The 27,128-nt window shown below is 46.0% G+C and overlaps 1 protein-coding gene and 1 non-coding gene across 5 annotated transcripts; one reads left to right on the top strand and one right to left on the bottom strand.

Annotated features, from left to right (window-relative positions):
• LOC131813855 (ral guanine nucleotide dissociation stimulator-like) lies at positions 1-26,263 on the top strand. 4 transcript variants are annotated; one of them, XM_059144375.1, is made up of 10 exons: positions 1-176; positions 12,132-12,206; positions 17,327-17,463; positions 20,872-20,989; positions 21,405-21,462; positions 21,861-21,968; positions 23,594-23,787; positions 24,374-24,433; positions 25,369-25,404; positions 25,808-26,263. In XM_059144375.1, the coding sequence occupies exons 4-10, from the start codon at positions 20,913-20,915 to the stop codon at positions 25,896-25,898; spliced, it is 624 nt and encodes a 207-aa protein (XP_059000358.1). In that variant the 5' UTR covers positions 1-176; positions 12,132-12,206; positions 17,327-17,463; positions 20,872-20,912; the 3' UTR covers positions 25,899-26,263. The 4 variants fall into 4 exon arrangements, with proteins under 4 accessions (XP_059000358.1, XP_059000357.1, XP_059000355.1 ...); XM_059144374.1 differs by lacking the exons at positions 1-176; positions 12,132-12,206 and adding an exon at positions 19,903-20,481 and having other exon boundaries at positions 17,448-17,463; XM_059144372.1 differs by lacking the exons at positions 1-176; positions 12,132-12,206; positions 17,327-17,463 and adding an exon at positions 19,203-20,481.
• On the bottom strand, positions 17,324-17,487 carry LOC131814239 (U1 spliceosomal RNA). The gene has a single exon (XR_009347227.1). It is a non-coding gene; the product is annotated as a U1 spliceosomal RNA (small nuclear RNA).
• Positions 26,264-27,128: the final 865 nt, after the last annotated feature.

The following is a 27,128-nucleotide window of genomic DNA, read 5'->3' as shown; positions in this document are numbered from 1 at the left end:
CCAGAATTTCGTACCTGTGGATTATGCCCAGGATTTAAGGTGCTAGAGAAACATTTTTTGACATAAGGATGGAGAAATGGTTCCTCCACAACAGCTACTGGAAGGACAACTGAAGGATTATTTCAGCACAGGAAGTCAGACCTGCAGGAGTGAATGGGAAACAAAGAGCCCGGTGGGTAAGTAGTTATCCAACATGTCGGGAAATCTGAATTACCATTAGCTGTAAAACACACGAAAAAGCCATTTCGGGAGATGTTAGTGACAAGTTGGAATGACATGATAATGCACATTGTTAGAACAACTGAAGGTACTTAGCATTAAAGGATTCTGAGATTCTCATTTTGTGCTCTAAGAGGAGTAATAGACTCAGTTCAGACGTAAGTTACACGTGCTTAAGAGTTTGGGTTTTTCAAAGATTTTATATATTTATTTATTTATTTATTTGTCAGCAAGAGTGTGAGAGTGCACAAGGAGGGGGAGCAGCAGGCAGAGGAAGAAGTGGGCTCTGGGCTGAGCAAGCATCTTGATGCAGGACTCAATCCCAGGTCCCCAGTATCATGGCCTGAGCTGAAGGCAGATGCCTAAGAGACTGAGCTAGGTAGGCGTCCCTACGTGGGCTTAAGAGTTTTAAAGGTGGGGCACCTGGGTGTCTCAGTTGGTTAAGGAACTGTCTTTGGCTCAAGTCATGATCCTGGAGTCCCAGGTCCCACATCAGAGCCCTGCTCGGCAGGGAGTCTGCTGCTCCCTCTGACCTCTCCCCACTCATACTCTCTCTTTTGCTCTCTCATTCTCTGTCTCTCTAATAAATAAATAAAATCTTTTTTTAAAAAAAGAGTTTTACTGGTAACCCTAAAACACAGAAATCGAGTATATGTTTTTTCAAAGTAAAAGATGAAATAAGAGAATAAAGAAAGTATGTCAACTCCTTGACAGGGAACAAATGAGAAGAAAGAAACATTAAAAATGCATGATCAGGACACCTGGGTGGCTCAGAGGGTTGAGCCTCTGTCTTCGGCTCTGGACATGGTCTCAGGGTCCTGGGATCGAGCCCCACATCGGGATCCTTGCTCAGCAGGAAGCCTGCTTCTCCGTCTGCCTCTGCCTGCCTCTGCTCACTCTCTCTGACAAAAAAAAAAAAAAAAAAAAAAAAAAAAAAAGCATGATCAATAGAAAAGTAAAAATCATACGGTAGAAATAAGTCTACCTATATAAGCCATCACAACAAATGTGGGTAGTTAAATCATAAGTCAAATCATATATGAATGGACAGTACTCTTAAATTGAATTAGGAAATTAACAAAATCTGTTTCTCTGCTGGTTTTTAAAAAAGATCAAATGCAAGAGGACAGAAACCAGTGAACAAACTAAAACCAAAGCAGATGCACTGGGTTTTGCCTGGAGGTGGAAATACCCCAGGCTGATGGCCTTGGGAGTCACGAGGGTGGGGGGTGGAGGGATAGCTAAGGGAGGACTAAATGGAAGAAGTGATGTGAGATTTGAGGCGGAAATGGTAAGAATGAGCCACATGGGTGCCGTACTTCAGGCAGAACATCCTAAGGTTTTTAGGATGTTTGAGGAACAGAAAGGTTGGTGTCCTTTGACAGATGGTACAGGAAATAGATCATGAAGGATCTTGAAGGATATTTTCATTTTATTTTTAGTGCAGTGAGGAAACATTGGAGCATTTGTAGCAGACGAGTTCCATGATGTGTCTTTAAAAAGATCCCGCCAGCTTCTGTGGGGAAATGCAGTAGAGAGGATTATAGAGAATCAAGAGGGGAAGAGGGAAAGCCATTGGGTGGCTAGTACAGTTGTTCAAGTGAGAGGAGAGTGTGCCTTGATCCAGAGGGGTTGTAGGGGACACCAGGAGGCAGCGATGGGCTGGAAATATGTTTTGGCGGTTGAGCCAAAGGGACTTCTTGATTGACTGGACACAGACTACGGGATGGGGAGGAATCAAGGCTGACGCTCTCCTTAGGGGCTTGAGCAACTGGGTCGATGTCAGTGCCATTCACCGAGATGGGGAAGGGTGAGGAGCAACAGCTTGGGGGGGTGGGGAGGGGTTGCAAATCAACAATTCTGATTGGGTCTGAGATGACTCTCAGCGGTAAAAGTGGAGTTATCAAGTAGGTAGTCCAGTGTTTTGGTGTGGAGATTGGTAGAGATTTCTGAACTGGAGATAAAAGTTTCAGAGTTGTCAGGATAAAGCTTGGACTGGGTTGACTCCCCTAAGTAGTGTGTGTGGGTAGAGAAAAGGTCCAGGGTGGAGACTCAAGGTAAGTGTTCCTGGAATTAGCAAATAAAAATAAAGGAGTGCCAACTGAATTTGAACTTCAGATAAACAAATAGTTTTATGAGACTGATGCACTGCCTACTGTGCTAAGGAGGTACCTACAATAAATATTTTTAAAAGATATGTTACATGAAATACTGGGGACATTTGTGCCAAAAGAATCACTTATTATTTTTCTGAAATTCAGATTTAATGGGACATCGCATTTAATTTGACAATCCTACCTAAGGTACTACTTCCTTGTTTAGATGAGATGTAGAGAAGGATCAGGAGCAAAGAGAATGTTCCATTTAGTGTACCTATATAACCTATCTTGCCAGAATGCAATTTCATAAAAAAAATTTATATTGCTCACAAAATCTATGGGTCAGGGATTTGGACAGGGGATAGTGGACATGGCTTTCCTCTACACCTTACTCTAATCCTGGGATTCTTGCCAGCGTGGTGTCTGGGTTCCAATGGTGAGAAAGAAAATGCATGTGCATGTAAGCAAAAGAGAAAGAGAGATTCAGATAGAGAGAGGGAGACAGACAGAGAAAGAGAGACTTTACGACTCCAATGTCCTGATTCCAGGTAACTTTGATTCATTCTACAAGAAGCTCCCCCATGCCTTGCCCTATGTTCTGGACTGTACAGTAGGGATAGGAGGAAAGCCCTTGTTCATTTTTCAAGCATTTATGGATCAGACACTGTGCAGGGCCTTGGGAACACAAAGGGGCTTAGCCCTGGCCCCTGCTGTCCAAGCACTTAAAGTATGGGTGGGTATGTGCTGGTGAAGACAGACATATCGGGAGAATCAGGGCTCGGCATCCCCATCAAACCCTATCCTGGCTTTTGGGGGAGAAGATGTGAAAATGTAAGCTATTTTTAAATAATCTAGCAGGTGACTTAGGATCAGACAGGCTGAAACAGATAGCAGGAACAGGTGGAACCTGGGAGAGGGAGTGATTGTTCTGGGTTGGATTAGTTTGGAACGATTTTCTACAAGAGAAGCAGTTTGAGCTAGACCTTCCAGAGGAGGAGAATTTGATCACTTCCCTTAGCTCAGTAACATCCTAGACATCATCACATTAAATAAGTCTGATCTTCCACACCCAGAGCCCTAGTGACCTCATTTAGTTGACGTTGAAAGAGAACTCATACCTTCAAAGTACATATTACGTATGTTTCCATTCAACTTTAAGCAAGTGTTTAAAGCTTCTTGATCTATGTTCTTCTATCGTCTCTTCTCTCATGGAGAGATTCCAGGAGTTAACTTATCTTTTCTTTTTAGTCGAGGTGCAATATTTATTCCAGCAGTTAACAGAACCGTTCACGTGTATTTGCTCAACAGCATCGTGGTGGGGAGAAGTGAAGGATGGTGGGCGGAGCCCGAAGCCCTTTAGGTCACAGAGTAGGATACAAAGGCCTCTCTAGGGACATGCACGTGTCCTGTCCCCTGAAGGAGTAGCCATGGAAAGGGGTGGCTCCTTGCCATAAGAGATAATCTCACCAAAGGCCAGAAGACTCTCTGAAGACTGCCTCCAAACCAGAAGAGCCATCACCACTCACATGGCAGTCACTGTTTTCCACATTTTTATTCTTGGACATTTCAGAAGGACAGAAGTGTTGAAAGCCTAGCATAATAAATATCAGTGAATTCTTTCTGCAGAATTAAACCATTGATAACTTTATGCTGTCTTTGCTTTCTCTTTCTACATGTCCTCATATAGCTTCTGGTATAGCAATTAATGACCCTTCTCTCCTAAATAATTCAACAAGTATCTTCTAACAATAAGAACATTACCCCACCAGAAAGCAGAAGAAAAATTTTTTAAATTTCTCAGGTTGATCTAGCATCCAGTTTGCCTCAATTCTCTGCATTATCCCCAAAATGTCTTTCTTAGCTGTCCCCTTTTTCTTCAAGCCCAGATCTAGCTGAACTTCTCTTATTATATCTGGTTGTAATGGGTCTTTAGACAATTTAAATACTGTGTCAAGACAATAAAGACAACCCATGGCTTCACTTTTTTCTGTGACACTGATAATTTGTTTTTGTTTTAAAAATCATCTGCATCAATGCTTAACTTGACCTAAGAAATTCAGCTGTAAGTGTACTGTTCATTAATTTTGACAACTGTATGCACCGATGTAACTGTCCCATCAAATCAAATAAAAAACAATCAAAATGCAGATTTCTGTTGGCCCAGAAAGATCCTTTGTGTCTCTCTGCAGTCATATCCCCTCTGCTCCTTGTTCCAGGCAAGCATTGATCTGCTTTCCATGATCAGATTGATTTTCTGGAGAGACGAGGCCAGTTTGTCTTGTAAAATGTCCCACAAGTCTAACTGTTTCCCTGTAGTGTCATTACCTCCACATTCCAGCTATCGACTTTCCTATGCACTGGAAGTTAGGTCTAAAACCTTGGTTAAGTGCAGGTTAAACATATCAGGAACAAATACTCTCGGTGATACTGGATACTTCCTGCTGCTTCGAGTCGGGGGTACAACACCAGGGTGTGCATACTATTGAGTTTTCATCCTTGGTTGAGTTGTCAGCCACCAATACTGGCCTTTGTGATAGTATATTGTTCTCTTAAAATTGGCAAGTCACCAGTGGGGTGATACTTTGGTAATGTCCAAAGATCCTACTCCCCACAATCTTCTACCCAATGCTTGTAGCATTCATTGATGGCTCTTACCTGAATCAGTTTTTCCATGCAGAGTTGCAAAATGGTGACTTCCTAATTCTACCATTTTTTCTATCTTTGGAAGCTGTCATTCTTTGGTAAAGAAGTTTTTTTTTTTAAATATTTTATTTATTTGACAGAGAGAAATCACAAGTAGGCAGAGAGGCAGGCAGAGAGAGAGAGAGGAGGAAGCAGGCTCCCTGCTGAGCAGAGAGCCCGATGCAGGAATCGATCCCAGGACCCTGAGATCATGACCTGAGCCAAAGGCAGCGGCTTAACCACTGAGCCACCCAGGCGCCCAAGAAGATTTTTTTTTAAAAAAAAACAGGAATTTATTTATTTGACAGAGAGAAATCACAAGTAGGCAGAGAGGCAGGCAGAGAGAGAGAGAGGAGGAAGCAGGCTCCCCAATGAACAGGGAACCTGATGTGAGGCTCCATCCCAGGACCCTGGGATCATGACCTGAGTTGAACACAGACACATAACTGACTGAGCCACCCGGTTGTCTTGAAGAAGACTTCTCTGTAAGGAACCAGGGACTGCATCTCCTAAACAGGCAGAGTAAAGCCTAATTGCTTTACCCTTAGTTACAGTCCGGGACAATGTGATGGTGCGGGAAGGAAAGAAGGCAGGAGGCAGGGCGGGCGGGAGGGAGGGAAGGAAGGAAGGCGAGAAGGACACAAGTAAAGGCAGGAAGGAAGGAAACAAGCCGGAACTGAAAGTGAAATACTGAACAAATACAATTCTGCCTGATGAATTGTCTTTTTGGATATGTAATAAAAGCATCCAAGACGACAATGCAAAGTGTTGTAATGGTACTGGTCATTCATTGTCGGGCTCCTTATCATCCCAACCTTCACGTAATGTGTAGGTACGAGGCTGGCACAGACACACTGCATTTCCCTCTCTAGTGACGTGGGTGGCGGGAGGGACATGAACTTTGGAACCAGGTGGCTCTGGGCTGAGTCCTGGCTCTGCCACTTGCTTGCTGGGTGGATTGAACCCCTTTGAGCCTTGGTTCTTTTCTCTGAAGGGAGAGTTATGTTGAGAATGAACAGAGGTACCATATGTGAAATTTCTGTCCCAGGGGGAGGGACTGATCCCTACCTTGGATCTTTTCAGTCCCCTGGAGAAGTAAGGCCACAGCAAGAGGAACTGCCTGAACTTTCAGAGCCAACAGGGATTTGGGGCTGTTCAGACACTCTTAAATGTGCCCATGAACACAAAGTCACAATTCGCTGCTGGCTTATTCTTCCTTCATGTACTTTTCCAGTGTTTGTTGAATGGTGTCTTTATTGAAGGAAGCACGCTAGAGACTAAGCAGTTAAGGAGGCCACCCAGGTGTATGTTGGTGACCGTGGTGCTAACCTAACCATCCTTGGGCACAGGTGCTTCTCCTATCCTGGGACTCTGGTGCAAATTCCCGTTCAGTCTGTCCCAGGATTTCTGAAGCCAGAGAAAGCAAGCAGTGGAGGGAGGGAGGGGCCAGTGGGCTGGACTTCAAAGGAGAGAAGCAGGAGGGAAAGGAAGGCGTGGCGTAGCACAACTTCCATAAGCCATCACTGTGAGAGAGACCACTCTGACCATGAATGACAGAGCGACTGATGAATGCAGTAGGAAATGTGTGCATTGCATGACGCGGATCGGGGCTAGAGCTGACAAAAACAAACCTGACTGTGTGGCCAGGTGGGCAGACACCAGCCCAGCAGAGATGGGCTCTGAAATGTCATCCTGAAAAGAGACATGCCAAAGAGGTCATAGTTTTCCCCCATCTGAATTTCTCTCTCTCTCTCTATTCCTGTCTTGATGAAAAGTTTGCAACTCTTACGCTGTTACAGAGGGAACAATTCGACTTATCATGCCCTAATTTATAGAGCTGACTAATGTTGTTTTTCTCCAAAATACTAGGATTTAATAGAATTATTTATTCTATATTTGGAATTATAAACTCATAAAATATACATGCCCCTAAGTGATGTAAAATGCAGACACTTTTTCAAATAATTAGAAGTTTTTTGATTTTTAAAATACATAGGAACATTGATTTTAGAGGTTCTGTGAGTAATAGGATTTCACAAAATCTGTTGTGAAGCTATCGCTTAATGGGATTAAGAAAAAACACCTCAAGATATTTGAACTTAAATAATGCTGCATTGATCTCATACCAATTAAAGAAAGACACAAGATAGAATGCTATGTAGATTATTTTTAAAAGTACCTTACTAATATATCACAGGGGTATTTCTAATGGAATTATAATCTACTCAAACACCAGAAATTCTGTCGCTGAAATCTTGTCTTCAAGAGATCAACAGCTAAGCAATTAATATAACCACCTGAGCTGTTCAGAGGACCATATCAAATGTGGGTAATCCCAACTGCTTAATTAAAATGGACCCTCTGTCCCCAGTATGAACTTTATAACAGGTTTGATACACCCAAGGATCATAACATTTAAAGCACAAAATTTTAGACGAAGCCACCACAACCATCAACACCAGCTGTGCCAGGAGTAGAGGAAACCTTTGGCACCATTTTCAAGAAAAAAACCCAAATATATCTGAAGAACTTCAAATTTCCAAATTCATTTTCAGAAGGACTTATTGCTATGTCCCGAGGAACTCACTGTCCCAAATAAGATTGGGCAACGCTTCAGGAGTAATGTAATCCGTTTTGGGAAGCAGTCATGAGGAAGCTGAGGGGTCCTTCCAAAGAGACCTTCTGCTCAACAGTGACTTGGAAATCCATTTACAATCTTTTCTTTGACATCAGTGAGAGACACAGCTGGTTGGCGGCTTTCACCTTGCTCTATTGGGATATCACGTGACCAAAGAACCCCCCTCCCCACCACCACCAAATTCTCAGGCTCTGAGGAGATACCCAACAAAGGAAAGGACTGTGTGTGTACAGATGTGTGTGTGTGTGTGTGTGTGTGTGTGTGTGTGAAAAGACGCAGATCCTGAAGGCATCAAAAGGGCATGATGCTGTCTGTTGGAACTCATAATTTTATTCATTTATTTTTGCAAGAGACAGCGAGAATGAGAGAGCACACAAGTTGGGGAGAGGGGCAGGGGGAGAAGCAGACTCCCCATTCAGCAGGGAGCCCGATACGTGTCTTGATCTTAGGACCCTGAGATCATGACCTGAGCTGAAGGCAGACACTTAAGGTTTTTTGCTTTATTTTAAGCTTTTACTTATCTGTTTGTTTGCTGTTATAATTTTTTTTATTATGTTAGTCACCATACAGTACGTCATGGGTTTCTGATGCAGTGTTCCATGATTCATTGTTTGCGTATAACATCCAGTGCTCCTTGCAATCCGTGCCCTCCTTAATACCCATCACCGGGCCGACCCATCCCCCCACCCCCTCCCCTCTAAAACCCTTGGTTTGTTTCTCAGATCCCATAGTCTCTCCTAGTTCATCTTCCCTCTGATTTCCCCCTTTTCATTTTTCCCTTCCTTCTCCTAATGTCCTCCATGCTATTCCTTATGTGCCACAAATAAGTGAAACTATGTGATAATTGTCTTTCTCTGTTTGACTTATTTCACTGAGCACAATTTCCTCCAGTTTCATCCATACTGATGTAAATCAGTAATATTCCACTGCATATTTTTATTTATTTGTTTGTTTGTTTGTTTGTTTTTGCAAGAGAGGGCAAGAGCAAGAGAGAGGACAAGTGGGGAGGGAGGGACAGAGGGAGAAACGGTGTTAGGACTTATTAATCTGCATGCATTGGTCCTAACACATTACTAACTTCTGCTTATTATGACTTTTTTTCTCCCTCTGAGAATATTGGAGGCTCCGGATCTCCTCATTGTATTGATGTAAGTCACTAACTTAGGTGCTGTGAGGACATAAAGACAAAGCAGACATAGACCCTCCCTTTGAGGGGTTACAGAGTAAAACTTGTTCTCAACTTTGGTCACATATTGAAATCGCCTGGGGAGCTTTAACAAAAGCTGGAGCCAGTTTCCCTCGCAGAGATTCTGACTTCATTAGTCTAGGATATGGCGTTGGCATCGAGATTTGAATGTCCCCATTGATTCTAGCGAGCATCCAAGGCTGAGAACCATTGCAATAAGGAAAGACAAAGCCTTCTGAAGCCCACAAGCTTCAGCATAATAAGAATTTTGAGCCTCTAGGGGTGATTATACTACTATAGGACTTTTGCAGAAGTATAATAAAATTTAAAGTTACTGTTCTCTTTTATACACATATGTATCCATGTTTGCCGATGTGTGTCAGCATGTGTACGCACGTGGATTACATGAGTATCGCATTTTTCTTAGGACAGATCCAGTGACATAGCAGTAATCCAAGTCACATCTCACTCACTTCCCCGCCACCTTATTTTCTTCCAGCTTAAACAACAGAAGTCTTCCCACTTTGGTAGCCGTAGTCTGGGATCAAGGGGATGGCTGGATCGGTTCGTTCCGAGGGCTGTGGAGGAGAATCTCCTTGTTTCTCTCCTGGCTTCAGTGACCTCAGCTGTTCCTGGCTTCTAGAAGGCTTTTTCTGTGTCTTCCCTGGTCCTCCCTCTGTGCCTGCCTCTGTGTGCAGGTGCCCTCCTTTTCATTTCCTCTTCGTCTTTTTTACTGATGTACAGTTGACACAGAGTGATATGTTAGTTCAACATAGGGATTCAATGGACATTACACCATGCTCACCATAGGCAGAGGTCCCATCTGTCCCCATACAACACTATGACAGTATGGTTGACTCCATTCCCTACGTTGTACCTTTCGTCCTCGTGACTTACTCCCACCGTAACTAGAAGCCTGTATCTCCCGCTCCCCTTCAATGATTTTGCCCTCCCTCCCACCCCCCACACCGCCACCGTGGAGACAACCACCAGTTTATTCTCTATATTTATGGGTCTCTTCCTGCTTTTTTAGTTTGTTCACTTGTTTTGCTCTTTAGATGCTATACATAAATAAAATCGTATGGTATTTCTCGTTCTCTGTCTGACTTATTTCACTTAGTATAATGCCCTCTCGGTCCGTCACTGTTGTTGTAAATGGCAAGATTTCATTTTTTAAATGGCCGATATATACCACTTAATGTATGACTTCTTCTTTATCCGTTCATCTATCAGTGGACATTTAGGTTGTTCCCACATTGTGGCTATTGTAAATAATGCTGTCATAAGCATAGGGGGCGTACATGTTTTTGAACTAGTATTTTTGTCTTTTGAGGGTAAATACCCTGTAGTGCAATTACTGGCCCATGTGGTATTTTTATTTTTATTTTTTAGATGACCATGACTCCCTTTTAGTTCCTGCCCCCACACTGGCTCCCAATCTCTTACTAGTGTCAGTTACTCCTGAGCAATTCCCCAGGCTCCCTTTCTATGCATTTTAAGCACATTTTCATATCCATGACCGATATACCTACAACAGAGAGTTCAGGTTATCTAATTTCGTTTTTTAAAAATTTTAATAATTTGTTGTAGCCACACTTAAAAAAACCTTTATTTACTGTTTGTTTGTTTGTTGTGAGCAGGGTGAGGGGCAGAGGGGGAGGTAGAGAGAGAATCCCAAGCCTACTCCCCACAGAGCCTGAGACCAATCCCAAGACCCTGTGATCAGGACCTGAGCAGAAATCAAGAGCGGGTTGCTTAGCCAACTGAGTCACCCACACACCCCTAGAGCCGCACTTTTGACTGGCTCTTCAGTGCTATTTGCTGTTTGGTTCAGATAGTCTCTGCTTGACTTACTCTGTCTCCTACATGAACTGTCTCTTACATGGACTGTTTCTGGTTACCCTCCTTTGGACGTATTTGAAAACTCTTAGAGCAGTAACAAAACAACACAAGTGGTTAAACAAGCAAAATTAAAACTATGATTCAGAATCTCATTAAGATCTAGTGAAGAATTTAGCTTTGAATGCCCATGAAAACCAGAAACCTCTGTTTTTAACACGAGAACCACTTCTGACTCTATTAAAAAGTCAGGCCTTAGTGCAAAAAAAATTTGGAGAAATGTCCTGGAAAATGAGTATGGTTTCTATTGGAAACTATAAAAACAACAACAACAACAACAACAAAACCAAACAAAACAAAAATCCCCACACATAAGCATGAGCATTTTTGAGTGGGAGGAAAGGAAAGACAAACAATTCATTAGACGGAAGGGAGAAGGAACAGGAAGGGGTGTGGCAGCGAGCAGAGGACACCGCAACACCCTTCAGATTCCCTTCCTTATTTTATCTGGAGACAAGGGTGGTCTCGCCTATATAAATCACTTGGGGTGACTAAGCTGAAAGTGGGGTGGGAGGCACCACCGGGTCTGTCCACCGTCACTGGTGGGATGAGCAAGTGATGCTTAGGGGGGAATCGAATCAGGAGATGCAATTTCATGCCATCGCGCTCTTCTCTTGTAAAGCGCTACTTGCTTCTGGAACACCCACCTGGCTGGGGGTGAAACGATCAGGTAGATTGTCCAGGACCGGCTGCAATTGTGTAAACTTTCCATCAGACACTTGTTCCATCTGAAATAATGTTGCTCCTCGTACCCTGGCTTGCACTCTACCAGCTGCCTCGAGCTCCGCGTGGGAGGGACTGGTTCAGAACCCGAGGAGGTGAAATGCTGAAGTTACCCTGGAGGTGACAGCAAGCACAACAGATGCTGGGATTGGAGAGGTTCTGAGAGAAAGTCTCAGGCTCAAGGCTGCTACTTTGCCTGAGGCTAGTTAGTGAGCGTGTAATACTATAGTTAATCAGGCTTATTATACTGGATGTTCTGGGATTTTTTTTTTTTTTAAGAATTTTTTTTCCTAAGAAACAGATCAAAGGAAAGAAAACCGCCAGCTTTCCTAGTCAGGTAGCTTGATTTCCCCGGTACTTTTTCTCTTCCATGAGATAACTGTATCACAACATTTGCGGGAGGCGGTGGGGGGCGGTTTCTGGGAATACACCCACCATACATCATAGGATACTGGAATGGAGCGGGAGTTCCTAAAGCCTCTGCCTGCCCTCCGCTCCCACCTGTCCAGGGCTGTATTCACACAGGCAGAGGGCTTTCGAGGAATTCAACCAGGAAAATATGGGTCATTATCATTAAAGAGGTTGTTCCAAAACCTCATTGAGGCAATTTTTAACTTTGAACTTTTTCTAAACACTTACCAGGGGTGCTCCTAGAAAATAAAATTGTTTTCTTGCTCCCTTCTAGGAAACCAGCCTGGCAGCAGTGGCAAAGTCGGGGCAGGGGGGAAGAGGGAGAAGTCAAAAGGCAAAACGTGCACAGGTAACCTGTAAATTATCTGCCTCTGAAATATCCTGCCTTGTTTTATCCCATGTCATCTGTTTAACTCTCATGCCGCCCCTGCCAGATGATGCTAAGCTCTGGGGTTGGAGTGACAGCAAGCCGGTTATGAGGTCCCTGTTTTGGCAGCTGGAACCTGACTGGTGAGAGCTTAGTGGTGTTCCAGAAAGGCCAGTCCTATTACCAAGGCCCTTTATCTTAGCATTCACGTTCAAGGTGTCAAGAGCGTCATCCAGATTTGTGATTTCATTAACATCCGGGGTTTGACCATGACTCATTGTTGAGCGCATGGCAGTGGGCATCTGGCGAGTTGGAATTGACCGTGACTTATTGTTGAGGGCACGGCAGTGGGCATCTGGCTAGTTTCATAGCAGCCAAGTGAGCTTCCCTCGTCAATTAGGACTGTCTTGAAACTGGCCAGTCTTGACGGGGGCAATTAATTCCTGGTCCAGAAGCAGCCCAGCATCCACACAGCTGGCTAACAGTCTGGTACTTGCTGAATGAACCATGTACTTTCCGAACATCACCTAGCAAGTGCAGGGTTGTCTTCCTGGGAGTCCCCCAGCATTCAGAGATACGAAGAGAGCACATACAATGAGAAGGTCCTGGTGTAGGCAACAGGAAATCTCCAGGGAGAGGATACTTTACCCTGGTCAGTAAGCTAGTGTCCCAGTCGGAGGGCGGAGTGGAATGTGAGGAGGGGCAGTGAAGAGATAGGAGGATCCCAGTCTCAGGAGCGGGGGAGTCTGATCTCTGTCCACTGTACTCTCCCTGAGGACAGATACCAGGTGTATTGTGCTCACAGCTAGATTCTCAACACTTAGCCCATTGTAAGTGCTCATGAAATGCTTGTTGAGTGAATGAAGAGCTTAGAGAAGGACAAGGAAGCATCTGCGCCGGCATGATCAATGGGGAAAACAGCCAATATTCTCACAGAAGAAATGCTATGATACAGTGCAGCCCAACATTTCCACAAATCTCCCTTCTAGGAGAAGAGAAAAGAAAATTCTTGCCCCGGGGGATCTGGAGTAAAGTCTTGGGACAATAAAGCACACTTAGCAATATACACTGATAGTCTGGTTTATGACATAAAGCCATCACCTGTTTGTCCTGAGGTCCTTCGCATGGACGCCTCTTGACCTAGCTCCTGGACTGCCCCCATGGGAGAGACCTTTGGATAACCCTTACCTTCTGGGAGTCCGTTAAGTATCTGTAGAGGCTTCGAGGTCTATTCCTGAGGGATTGTGGCCCCGAGAGCCAGAGCTGTCTCCCCACCCTCCATGTTCTTCTTTCCTGCTGAAGATCTTGGGATTACCTCTTCTCTCCAGAGATGTTGACCTCCTGCCTCAGAGGCATGGCCCCTACCTGGGGCAGCAACAAGAGGGATATCCCAACTCAGCACAGTGAGTCCAACAAGGGTACCAGGGATGCCCAACGACGCTAGAAGAGGTCGTTCAAGGGATGCAATCTGTGGAAATTAAGACAGCATCGGGAGGCATTTCTTAAGATGTGGACTTTCAAAATAGACTAACGGCAGTGTGAATTCTTCTTGGAAGCACTATAAAATGAGAATAGCCCCTCCTCTGCTTGGACCACATAAGCATGTGCTTATCTGTAAATGGAGGGTGAACCAAATGCTCTTGTCAGCCTTCTGAGAGTCCATGATTCTACAGCTCCGTGTTTATATGACACCTTTCAATATGTTATTGTGGCCCAGTTTCAAACAAGTCATCGTATATTCTTATTTTATAGCTGAGGAATATAGGCCACAGCATGTTGGACCATTTACCAAAAGTAAAGCTGAAAGCTAGCCTTTGTCAGCTTTCTGTTATCCTCTGAGGAGATTCCAAAATTGGCAATGTTCTGGTGTCGGGCTTATAATTAGCTTCCAGAAAATGATGACAGATCATCCTGCTACATTAAAGCCCATCATTTTCCCCTAAAACCTGACACAAAGTCCCTACACCAGCAGCGATGACCCAGTTTATTTTTCTTATGTATGGAGTTCTGAGGCGTGAGAAGAACAGGCTGTAGTTAACAGGTGTCTGGAGCTCCTGCCCCTTGCTCTTTTCTAAAGAACACAGTTGCCTGTGGTGGGTGGGGGAGATGTCCCACCTGGCTGGAGCCTCAGCTCTTAGAGGTCACTAAACCTCAGCTTGCACCCCTGAATTCTGAGGGAGTTCAGAATTCACTATGGGTAGTTACTGGCTGCAAGTGTCTTAGGAGACCTGACAGGTCAGTACAGGAGCTTCCAGTGATTTCTCTCTTTATCTTGGGTACTCTCCCTCGTTTCAAAATATTTAAGGCCATCTGAATGGCCCTGGATTTTCTGAGGGAACCCTTGGATTTGGAGTTATCTCATGCCCCAAAGTAGTCAAGACCATTCACTATTCACTGTAATCCCAATTCTGGCAATCCCTCCTTACAACACACACACACACATAAACACACACACACACACACCACCACCACCACAACCACCAACTCCACATTCTCAAATTTTTTAGATCTTTTCAGAACCGGTGCAAGGCCTTGACTTCTGGCAAGCACCGGGTTCTCGCCAATGTTTCAAGTGCCACTCTTTAGCAAAAATCAATAGAGGTGTCATCATTGTTGGTGTCTTGGCTAGAGGAAGGGAGGGTCCATTTTGAAGATGTAGTTTGATCAATATAGTGATTATTTAAGAAGTTATGTATCTTTAAAATACTGTGATTTGTATTTTCAGTAGCCATTTTCCTATTGTATTTATTTAATATCGTATCAGGTAATATCATATCATATAAATAAACACAGAGGAAAAGAGCACAACCTGGTTTAAATCCTGATTCTGCCATTTACAAGTCAGCTAACTTTAGATAAGTAACCTAACTTCCCTGGAGCCTCATTCTCCTCATCTGTAAAATTAGAAATAATTATATCCATCTTAAAGGGTGATAGTGAAGGTAAGAGCTAGCAAGTATAAAGCACCTAGATTTTTGGCTAGCCTGTGATGGGTGCCTACGACATGGCAGTGTGGGTATGGGCAGTCAGGTTGTTGCATGAGTGTCCTTTCGTGGCTACACCTCTCCCAATGGGTTAAGCTGCACCCACTGTCAATTTTCAGTTGCACTGGGGCCCCCAAGTTCCTCAGGAACCAGCAGTCCTCTGAATATCTGGCACCCAAGCTTGCTCTGCTTGGCACTGGAGTCCTTGAGAAAGGCTGCTGTCCATGTTCCCTCCCATGGCATTGGAATCCAACCTCTATGAAGGAACCCAACCCTATGGTCAAGTCCATTCTTAGCCCCCTGTCCAGCAGGCCTTCCTCTGAAGGATGCAGAGAGAACAGGGACCCACGTAATCTTGCTCCCTCTTCTGCCTCTGATTCCAAAGCACCTCAACTAGGTGTGACTGGGTTTGTTGATCTTCGCCCGTGAATAGTTGCAGCATTATTAATACTAGTTGAAGTATCTAATTACTTCTGAGGCTATGTGAACTAGAATTGCATCTCCTCATTTGGAATAGATATATGCCTTTAACAGTGACACGTAAAGTGAATTTTGGAGTGTCACATCTTATTTTTCCATTGATTTGCATCATTAAATAGAAATGTGTTTCTTTGGGAAAAACTGGATTTTAATAAAATTCCATGAAGAAATATAGGAACCACACATATTACAAAAGTATTTCTATAAAATCCTAATAATGATACTGAAAATCACTTACACAATACAAACAAAAACCTCTGAGTGTATTTTCATGTTTAACACAATTGCCTAATATTCTACGAAAGGAAAAACAATGATCATTGCAAAGAACATTCTGGAACAGAAAGTCAATTTTATAAATTCATTTCTCATCCACATAGCTGCATCAGGTGCTATTTTTTCTCTCTGTTGCTCAGATCTTAGAACTCTGAGAAGGCAATCTGTGACATAATTGCCTTTGATTTTCTTAAAACATTGGGCTTGATTAAATCTGAAAGGTGAAACAAAACTATAGATGTGACCAAGAGCATCCTATCAGTCAAGATAGACTAGGTTTTGTGGTGACAACAAACAGTTCCAACAAAAGTTTCTTTCTTTCTTTCTTTCTTTCTTTTTAATATTTTATTTATTTGTCAGAGAGAGAGAAAGAAAACACAAGTAGGGGGAATAGCAGGCAGAGGGAGAAGCAGGCTCCCCACTGAGCAAGGAGCCCAGTGCAGAACTCAATCCCAGGACCCTGGAATCATGACGTGAGCCGAAGGCAGTGGCTTAACTGACTCAGCCACCCAAGTGTCCCCAAAAGTTTATTTCTTGGTCTTACTACATGTCCATTGCAAAATGACAGGGAATTCTGTTCATTAAAGCCACTGAGGAACACAGGCTGGAAAGCTTCATTTACCTTCCATGTTCCCTGTCACTAAAGAGGGAAAATGAGATCTCTAAAGGCTCGCACTAACAATTAAATGCTCAGCCATAAGAAACATAAAATTTCTACTCGTCACTCATTGCTAGAACTAGTTCCATGGCCCGATCCGTCCAAACAAAGTCAGATATACAGTCCATATCCTGTGTATAGATAGAAAGTATTTGAGGAATAGTGTTAATGTACAAGGAGGTATTTGCTGATGCATATTCAGCAAGGAAAGAGGCTGTGTGGAAGCAAATTGCTAGAACCCATCCCGAAGAAGGTCAGCAAACCAAGTTAAGAAAGTCTCCAGGAGATGTATGTTAAACCAGTTCTCTAATTTGTGAGGGGCATGGAAATTTTTTCCTAACAAACAGACACTGAGAAAAATCTTGTTAGATTTTCTTTTTTTTTTTAATGTGTTGTATGGGGCACCTGGGCAGCTCTGTTGATTAAGCACCAACTCTTGGTTTTGGCTAAGGTCATGATTGGGTGGTGAGATTAAGCTTTATGTAGGGTTCCCTGCTTAGCATGGGGTCTGTTTAGGTGTCTGTTCCTCTCCCTATGCCTCTGCCCCTCCTCCAACTCATGCACGTGCACATCCTCTCTGTCCTAAAATTAAGAAAAGAAAATCTTTTGAAAAAATGTGTTTTTTTTCCATTTTTGAGATTTTGTACATCTGCATTTTCATGTAAAATTGGCAATTTTATTTTATTTTATTTTATTTTTTTCAGGGAAAAGCGCGAACGCAGTCCCCCACTACCACAAATTATGCAGTCGAGTTTCCCACATTTGGGGAAATCGCAGGGGTCAGCACATCCGGAGTGCAAAGGATAAGCCTTGCCCTGGGAAAACCACCTTCATGATCATGGTATCTCCCCTGTAAAATTGGCAATTTTAAATGTTGGGAAGTAGTTAACATAAAGTATGTTGAAGGCACAGAAAGGGGTCTATGCACTGAGACCCAGCACCTCATTGGTAAACTCTGGCCTGCACAGAGTGATGAAGAGCAGAGTAACAAGTCTCATTACACACCAGCTAAGGTTGGATAACAAAAATGTTTAGTGCAGCCAGTCAGTTTGGTCCCAAAGAGCAGTATGGGACTGGAGGAAAGGAAGGAGATCACCCTAACCAACCTGGAGGTTTTGTTCTGTGGGTCTGGCAGGCAGTCAAGAGATGGGAAAGAAATCTGTGTATGAAAAGAAGGACATTCATGAACCTGCTGTTGGCAAGCTGACATAGCCTGGACATGCACTCTTTTCTCTTCCAAGGACAAGTTTATAGAAAGAACAAATAATAGATAAACTAACAGAGATGCCAGAATGGGACAAGGGAGGCCCCTAGGGTACAAAATTTAAGGAGGCACTCGCTCAGGGTCATGAAGGTTCATGGATGAGGCTTGCGCAAACCTAGGCGTGAGTGTCTCCTGACATCGTGTGCTCTGGGGGCATCAATTGCCTCACCTTCGTGCTGGTTCACGAGTTTACACTACATCAGAAACAACTGTTTATTCTTTTCCCAGATGATACGGCTATGTTTTGGGAATAGCAAATCTTAGTGAAAAATAGTAATGAGAAAGCAGTAAAAAAAAAATAATCTGGACACTAATGGCCCATTTTGTGATGACAAATTGGCAACCATTTGCTCCAATGAATCAATTTTTATTTGCATTTATACATTTTCGATTACACTTCGATTACACTTCCAAACTCTGTGATAGGATTTCACTTTCTTGGTTTATATATTTATTCATTCAAAGGTATTTATTGAGTTCCTACCTCATGTGTCATTGTGCTAGGCAATTGATTATATATTGGTGAATAAAACAGAAAAGGTGACTGCCCTTTTGGAGTTGATAAGTGAGACAGAAAGAGACACTTAATATGTACATAAGAAAATTAATAAGTACTTTTCACTGTGGCAAGGACAATAACAGAAACAAACACGATGCAGGAATGTCGACTATTACTGGTTCATGTTCGAGAACACAGTCAAGGATCACCTCCAAGACCTTTGGCGATGCAGCGTGGTTGAGGAGGATTCCTGCCAGAAGTCCTAAGACATTTGAGAAAATAAATTATATAACACCCTTTCTTTAAATATTAAAACTAAAATTGAAATAATTCATGCATGCTTTAAATAATAGGAAGACATTTTGTCAAGTATGTATTATAAAAACAAAGCACATTTGGTCATACCACAGAGATACTACTAATAAAGTTCTTTCTTTCTTTCTTTCTAGTTTTGTCTCATGCCACACTTTAGTAAAATTCATATTACTCCTTGACTACTCTCTCGCTGCTCTTGGCTTTCTTCTTTCTCTTCCTTCTCCTACTCTTTTTAAAAATTCATGCATATTTAGGATTGATCTAATTTTAATTTCTTCTGACTTAAGGCTACTCTTGGAGGGGAGCCTGGGTGGCTCAGTTGTTGAGTTTCAGCTCAGGTCTTGATCTTTTGAGTCCTGGGATCCTGCCCTGAGTTGGACTCTGTGCTCAGCAGGGGGTCTGCTTGAAGATTCTCTGCCGCTGGGGCGCCTGGGTGGCTCAGTGGGTTAGGCCGCTGCCTTCGGCTCGGGTCATGATATCAGGGTCCTGGGATTGAGTCCCGAGTCGGGCTCTCTGCTCAGCGGGGAGCCTGCTTCCTCCGCTCTCTCTCTGCCTGCCTCTCTGCCTGCTTGTGATCTCTCTCTGTCAAATAAATAAATAAAATCTTAAAAAGATAAAGAAATAAAAAAGATTCTCTGCCTCTGCCCAACCACACCCCCCCACACATTCTCTTTCAAATAAGAATTCTTTAAAAGGAGATGAAAGTAAGAAAAACCTGAAAAAAATAAACAAAAGCCTACAAAATAAAAATACAAAGAATGCTACCTAGTGATTTCCCTGAGCTCTGCAGCTTTGCAGCCCTCTCTGATCAGTGAACTTGAGAGGGGTGAGCTGTTCGTGATGGCCTTCTAGGGGAGGGGCTCTTGCCCTGATCCTCAGGGGGACTTCCCCTGGTGCAACTGCAGCTGGCCCAAGCAGCAGAGACGGGCCCTGGGTTCCAGCAAGTGCCGCTGTTTTACTCCCTGAAGGCTTGCAGCACCAATGGCTGAGGTGACTGTCACCGCACCCTGCTCCCTACCGTGGAGCTGAAAATTCACACCCAGCTCTTCAGTGAGCCCGCACAGAAAAAAACGTTCCACCGGTCTTATCTCCTCGGATTCTGTCAGAACTCTGCGTTCACCCTGCCAGGGACGAGGCATTTTTATCGTAGGCGCGTGACTGAGTTCCAATTCCAATTGTTTTGTTTTGTTTTATTTTTAAAGATTTTATTTATTTGAGTGAGGGAGTGCATGAGAGCGGAGAAGGTCAGATGGAGAAGCAGACTCCCCATGGAGCTGAAGCCCTATGTGGGATTCGATCCCAGGAATCCGGGATCATGACCTGAGCTGAAGGCAGTTGCTTAACCAGCAGAGCCACCCAGGAGGTGGGAACCACCCACTCCAGGTTCTATGGATTCCAGTGACACAGACCAACACCAGACCTGCGAGGTGTCAGAGGTCTCACCAAGCTCCTGCTTCTTCTGGACCTCTCCCAGGAAAGTGATCACCCAACTATGCTGTGATTCGGAGTACAGGGCTTTACAGAGTAGAAAGCCAGGACATAGCTTCATGGTTTTCAGCCATTTTCCCTAACTGATGTCTGGGAACTCTGAAGCATTCGGGCCCCACCTGGTCTTCTGGGGACCACCGGGATCCTGAGATCATGCTGTCACCCCTGGGATATCACCCCACTTCACCCCTTGAACACTTTTAAGCCAGGATTGTCCCAGACAGGGGTAGACACCTAAGTGTTTCAATCATGCACCTGGCTGTCGATGGAAACTTTGCAGTAGGCTCCTTCAGGTAGGTGCCTCCCCTTGGATGTATCCATAGCCCTATCATCTGCATAACTTGTTCCCACCCAAGGGCCAAGGGCCAAGGGCCAAGGGCCAAGGGCCAAGGTCAGTCCCTTACTAAGGGATTTCATTGAAAATTCGAAGCCTAAGTTCTTGAGAAGCTACTACCCAGCCCTTTGTAGGTGGGGCTGTCGTCTTCTGGGACTCCAGAATATGAGCACTGATGAACACATGTGTGCACACAGGAGCGAGTGTGCTTGTGCACACAAACACACACACCCCAGGAGGGACTGTGGGGTGGGATCTGATTAGTAGCAGATTCCAAGAAGTTGATAGGAGGGAGGAAATTGGGTGGGAGGTATTTCCTACCTGTGACAGCACTCCTCTAACATCATAGCTATTATCCAACCTATGCCTGTGGACATCTGATAGAAAGACATGCTGGAATCATCCGTATTTTGCAGAGAAGGGACCATCCCTGTCAGGCACAACGGCTTATCTAAGGTCCAAACCAGGTAAGTATAGAGACTTGTGTCTGAAACCAGGTGTGTTTGCAAGCTGGGGACCTAGCTTCTCCCAGACCTTCCCTGGGGGCCTGTTCCGAGGGGTGTGTTGGGGTCACTGTGTACAGATGAGATGTGTCCTTGCATGCAGAAGGGGGAAGAGGAGATGGCAGACGGGAGCACTGTTTGTGTAGGGGTCCAACCAGGAGTGGGCCCCGGTAGGGGATCACAGGCAGTGATGTCACTGCCTGGATCACAAAGGCCCACAACTTGTAACCCCTGCAACCAGGACCCACACTCTAGTCCGGTATCAGGGCTATTTGGACAGAAACGTCTGACACAGAAAGATGTTTTCGTCCTGTCTACGTACATCCCGGGGCTCTGGGTACCAGAACCCCCAGGAAAATGACTTGTTCCCATGCTGCAGAAGTTGGCTGAAACCACCCCCGCGATGCCTCAGGATGTTTCGAGGGAGACGCCATAAGGTACTTACTACTGAGGAGACTAGGCGATGCCCACCCCTCTGAACCGTCCTAGGGAAGCCCCATTCCTTCCTCTGGACTTTGAGGGGAGGAGGGATATGTGGGGGTTCCCGCCCATGGGCTGGAGGAGGGTGAGCACAGTGGATACCCTGGTGATCCCTTCTTGTTCACACCAATGTCATGGTGGGCTAGGTGCACCGGGGATTCCTGAGGTGCCTCTTAGCTGTGCCAGAGCACATCCAAGGCCCTGAAGCTGGGCCACGTTTCTCTCCTTGGGGGAGGGCTCTGCCACCTGGGCTGTGGTGTGTCTGGAATGGAGCGCCCTGGGTCTAAAGACTAGCAAACGCCTCCAGACAGGGCTCTAAGGTCTCCTGCCTGGCTGCTGGGCACTGTCTTTACAGAACGCTCCAGAGGACATGGTGCAGGAGCTGAATGTCGACATCCGCTGCTCTCCTTCCCCGAAGAACAAGAAGCCACACAGGGCCAACAGAGTCTGGCGCTGGCTCAGGGTGAGTGCAGGTGCTCGGGAGACCCGACCCCTGAGGCGCCCATGCAGCACCAAGGGCCCCACTTCCTAGAAGCCAGCCTGGCCTCCTAGAGTCCTGTACTCCCGTGAATCTGCATCCCATCACTTCCCCAAACTGGCCCTCATGGTCCGGTTCACGCCTTGGACAGAAGCACAGCCATTGTCCACATACTTATAGGAGTATCATTAAAGAGACTTTAGACCAGGTCTCATCCCGTTGATCTAGACTCCTTTTGCCCTGGCCTAGGCATTTTCCTAACTCGTGTTCCCAGGTGTCTGCATTGGCCCAACAGTCCTTCCTCAGGTTATACAAATCTTGCAAATGATCATTTGCTAGAGTGAGTTGGGAGATTCTGATCCAAAGGGACATGGGGCCCATGGTACTCTGTCTCTTGCTCTGTGCTTTTGTTTTGATGGAACACATCTTTGGGGCCCCTAGGGTGAGGATCAGGGGCCTCACTGCCCTGCATGGCAGTCCAGAAGGCCAGTCATTTATCACCGGCATCTAGCCCTTTACAGGGGCAGGACTGGATATAATCCCCTTCTGTGGCTAATGAACAGTGCTGCATCCTACAGCCTCCGTGCCCTCCTATCCTAAGCCCTCTCACCTAAAACGTCTGTGTTCTTGTCTCAAGAATGAGATATGTTGGGTGCCGGGGTGGCTCAGGGGGTTCAGCCTCTGCCTGCAGCTCAGGTCATGGTCTCAGGATCCTGGGATCAAGGCCCACGTTGAGGGGGGGGTCTCTGTTCAGCGAGGAGTCTGCTTCCCCCTCTCTGTCTGGCTGCCTCTCTGCCTACTTGTGACCTCTCTTTCTCTGTCAAAAAAATAAATAAAAAATCTTTCAAAAAAATAAAAACAATGGGGCTATGTCATCAGAAATCACAGGATCCATGCCACTCATGCAGGGACGTACTATCCATACTCCGCTCACAAAAGGACCTGAGATACTAGCAAGTTCAGACATCATTTTTTTCAATTCTTTGTATGGATACCAGAACATTTTCTCTTTTCCTTTAAGGTTTCTTTCTTTCTTTCTTTCTTTCTTTCTTTCTTTCTTTCTTTCTTTTAATTTTATTTCTTTATTTGACAGACAGTGATCACAAGTAGGCAGAGAGGCAGGCTGAGACAGAGAGGGGAAGTAGGCTCCCCACCGAGTAGAGAGCCCAATGCGGGGCTCGATCCCAGGACCCTGAGATCATGACCTAAGCCAAAGGCAGAGGCTTTAACCCACTGAATCACCCAGATATCCCTTCCTTAAAGAGTTCTTAATTGATTGATTGATTGATTGATTGATGGATTGAGAGGGAGGCAGGGGGAGTGTGGGGAGAAGCAGAGGGAGAGACAGAATCCTCAAGCAGACACTGCCCTATGGACACAGCCCTACGAGGAACGCAGCCTCAGGACACGGAGAGCATGACCTGAAGCAAAACCAAGTCTTAGGCTAAACCCAATGAGACACTGAGTCACCTGATTCTTTTCCAGACTCTGGGCTCTCTTGTCCCACCTCTTGCTTAAGTCCCTGAGATCTGGGGGCTCATTCTGCCCTCCAAGCCCCAACCCTCCTGGTGGCCACAGCACTGACTCATGTCTCCTCTGATTCACCTCAGGGGGAAAATGGCTCAACGAGGAAGAGGAATAAGACCTTGATAGTATGGAACACTCGTGCCAGTTCATTGGGGGCCGGAATAGATTACCTGGTGACTGCCGTCCTAAAACAAGATCTAAACTATGTTCACACGTTTCTGGAAATATACCGCAGCTTTGCTACCACCCAGGAGGTGCTGGGCCTCCTCTTTGCAAGGTGAGCACCCTCCCCTGCCCCTAACTGCTCCGTGGGATTTGGCCAATGCCTGGTTGTGAGACTTGGCAGGACCCCAAGCTTCCCCAAGCTTCCCTTGCTCCTAACTGGGGCAGAGGTATTATAGGGACTCAGTGGGGTCTTGTAGGGAAAGAACACTCGGTAGCCTGCGCCAGTGGAAAAGTCTGCTGTTGGGCCTGTGGGCATGCTCTTTGCTCATTCCTGTGCCCCTCATGATGAAACCTCTGCCTCATTCCTGACTCTCACTGTGATCTTGAGCTGGGCTCCTCTGCCACTGAAAGGGAGAGCTGAGATTCCTTCTGGGGTCTGTGTGTGGGTGAATCCAGAGCAGGCATCCCTGAGGGTGAGCAGGGGCCAGGGCAACTCAGATGTCGGTGATGGGCTGGTTGGGGCCCTTTCATTCAGCAAGCATTCAGGAAGCCCCAGTAGGTGGAGGCGATTGTCTCAGAGCTGAATGGGATCCCTGCACAGAACAGAGAGCACCCCAGGGCTGCAGGCTAGTCAAGGGTCAGATGGTGAGAGCCAACATCCGCAGACATCTCATGTGATGCCCCCTGGCCTCCTCTAGATTCGGATGTGTTTCTTCCAGCTATGATGAGGTCGGCGGACCCCAGGACCAGCGCAACATGTGAGTAAGCTTTGGCTGCTCCAGGAGGGCCTTCCCTCTCCAGCAGGGCAGTAAGGGTACTGTGAGTTCGAGGGGCTGCCGGACCTTCACGCACACCTCTGTGATTCCTGCTTTAGAGTAAACGTCTGAGAGCTTCTACTGGAAACTGGGAAGGTGCCCTGGGTAACTGGGGTAGGTGTGTGAGCACTGTGGGAGAGCAGAAGGGGATGGTGTACAGCTTCAACCCCTGAGAGGGTCATGCTCCATCCCTGCCCCCTCCCAGCCCTCTCTCTGCCCCAATTCTGGGACCCAGAACGCAGGATTTAGGAACCATCGCACAGCAGTCTGTTGGCACCTGCACGCTGGGTGCTCAGAGGGGGCTCCGGGAGAGTGGTGACCCAGTAGAGCCCAGGGAGCAGCAGGCATCCCACACCCTGTGGGAGGTGAGTGTCAGTGGAAACAGACCCACTCTCATGGCACCTAGTGAACGGGCAGAGGAGGTAACGGTGGAGGTACGGGGAGGGTCCTGGGAAGGCCTGGCTAGAGACAGAGTCCCTTTGTTCCCTCCTCGGTTGGATCTTCACGGAGCAGAGGCGAGTGCAGTGAGGGTAATTAAGAGGCCAGACACCACCCCTCCCTGGGCACATGCAGTTGAATTGAAGTGGCTCGTGGGCAAGGAGACAGACTGAGGAGTGTGTCCAGCTCCCCTAAGAAGTCCAGAAAGGCTCCCCCCATTGATCAAGGACTCCCACTCCCAGAGGCTTTTGGCCAGCCTGCCGTGTGGGAGCAGGCCTGTCTCAGGCAGGACTGCCAGGTTGCAGGTGGACAAGGAGTCCGACTGGTCTCGGACAGGAGCTGGAAGCCCAGGAACCCAGGTTCCCACAGGGTATCCCTGGGATATTGGTTTGGATGCATACCCTGTCCTCTGACTTCTCTGCCTCCATGTCTGTCCCCAGGGCCGTCTATGCCATCCTGGATATGTGGGTGGAAAGGTATCCAGGGGATTTTGTGCAGCCTCCAGAGTATCCCAACTTGCATGCTGTACTGGCCTACCTGCAGGTCAATGTGCCGGGCTCGGACCTGCAGCGCCGTGCCCAGCTTCTGCTGCCAGAAAGGCAGCGCGCTGAGACCACAGAGCCAGAGGCTGGGGGTGAGGAGAACTGGGGTTGACTGATGTGGGCCTGAGGAGGAGGCAGGGTGGGCCACCCTGAGGAAGCCTCCATAGATTGTAGTTGGGCTGAGAGTAGTGAGTCGTCTCAGATCCCTGTCCCCATGGGCTTCCACTGGGGACACCTTCCAGGGGCTGGGTCTTGAGCGCAGGCCACGCTGAGTGGTGGGGAAAGGGAAAGGCGAGAGGGAAGTCAACCAAGCTGATGATGCTTTCTCTTCTTGGAGCTACATCACCGGCCCCAGAGCCAGATCAGGATGTGTCTCGGGAAGTTGTTCCAGCAGCCACTCTGGCACCCGCTGCACCTCTGGAGCCTGAGCTGGCCCCCGCCATCCCTGCTGCGGCAGCTCACTATGGATTGGGAAGACCAGTGACCCCCCCTGACCCGTTGGGGCCAGGGCAGATGGTCGTCAGGGCCCTCGTTCACTTCTCTGTCACGGAAGAGCCACCTGACCTTTTGACTTTCCTGGATGACCAGCAGGGTCCTGCCCACGAGATGCCGCCCCCTGCCTCCGTGGAGCAAGCAGGCTCCGCTCCTGAGCAGCACCTCGTGCTTGCTACAACCAGAAAGCATGTCTTTCCCATCGCCCTCGTTGCTTTATTTGTATTTCTTCTGTTTTGTGTATATGTATATAATTACATACTAGATTTAATTAAATAAAGTAGAATTTGAGTTTACATAACATTTTACTTGCATCCTTTGCAGTGGGATATGGAGGTCTCATTAGGTCCATCCAGAGTGTTGCACAACCATGTCGTTCTACGACGTTTCCGTCACAGAGACACCCGCACTCTTCATCGCTCACTGCTCTGTCCCTCCCCCAGTCCCTGCAACCGCTGCTCTGCTCTCTGTCTCGGCCACTTCACCTCCACTTTTTTCCTCTGCCTGGAATCCTACCATATGGCCTTCTGTGTGTGTCTGCAGAACATAAGTGTGATTCCCCTCTTTTCAAACTTGGTTATACAAATAACATTTTATTAGATAGGAATGTTCCTGAAAGAACAGAGATCACGGGAAGCCCCCAAATGAACTGTTTTCATTCTGAGCTAGGTTTCCCATTTAGAAGCATGCCTTGAAAAGCAGAAACCATGAGAGAAATGTCTGGGTCCATGAGACACCTTTACATGCTTTCATTTTTCTGGATAGTCTGTTTCAACTATTCTAATGGGCATGTTATCAAGTATTAAAATTATATCTAAATTTTCTCCTCTTGCTAACAAGTTACGTCATAAAAGAGTTCTTTAGGCTTTATCCAGACTATGTTTATTTAGTAAATAATGATTTAAAGATGAAAAAAGGAAGGCATGTTCCTTCTACCGATGAACAATCCCCTATAATACACGGCATCCTTCTTCTCCGCCTTACCCTCAGTGTAGTGTGTGTGTGTGTGTGTGTGTGTGTGTGTGTGTGTGCGTGTGTGCACATGTGCGCACATGTATGTGACAGAGTGGGCCGGGGAAGGTTCCGGGGCTGTGCTCTTGTTCTTCCTTATGTCCCCTCAGTGGACAGACACTGTCGCTCTGTCCCCTTGGGCATTCTCAGTGACA

The sequence above is a fragment of the Mustela lutreola genome, chromosome 13 (assembly GCF_030435805.1).
Source record: "Mustela lutreola isolate mMusLut2 chromosome 13, mMusLut2.pri, whole genome shotgun sequence".
Taxonomy (NCBI): domain Eukaryota; kingdom Metazoa; phylum Chordata; class Mammalia; order Carnivora; family Mustelidae; genus Mustela; species Mustela lutreola.
The sequence above is the reverse complement of the archived record's forward strand: the minus strand, read 5'-3'. Positions and strand labels throughout refer to the sequence as shown.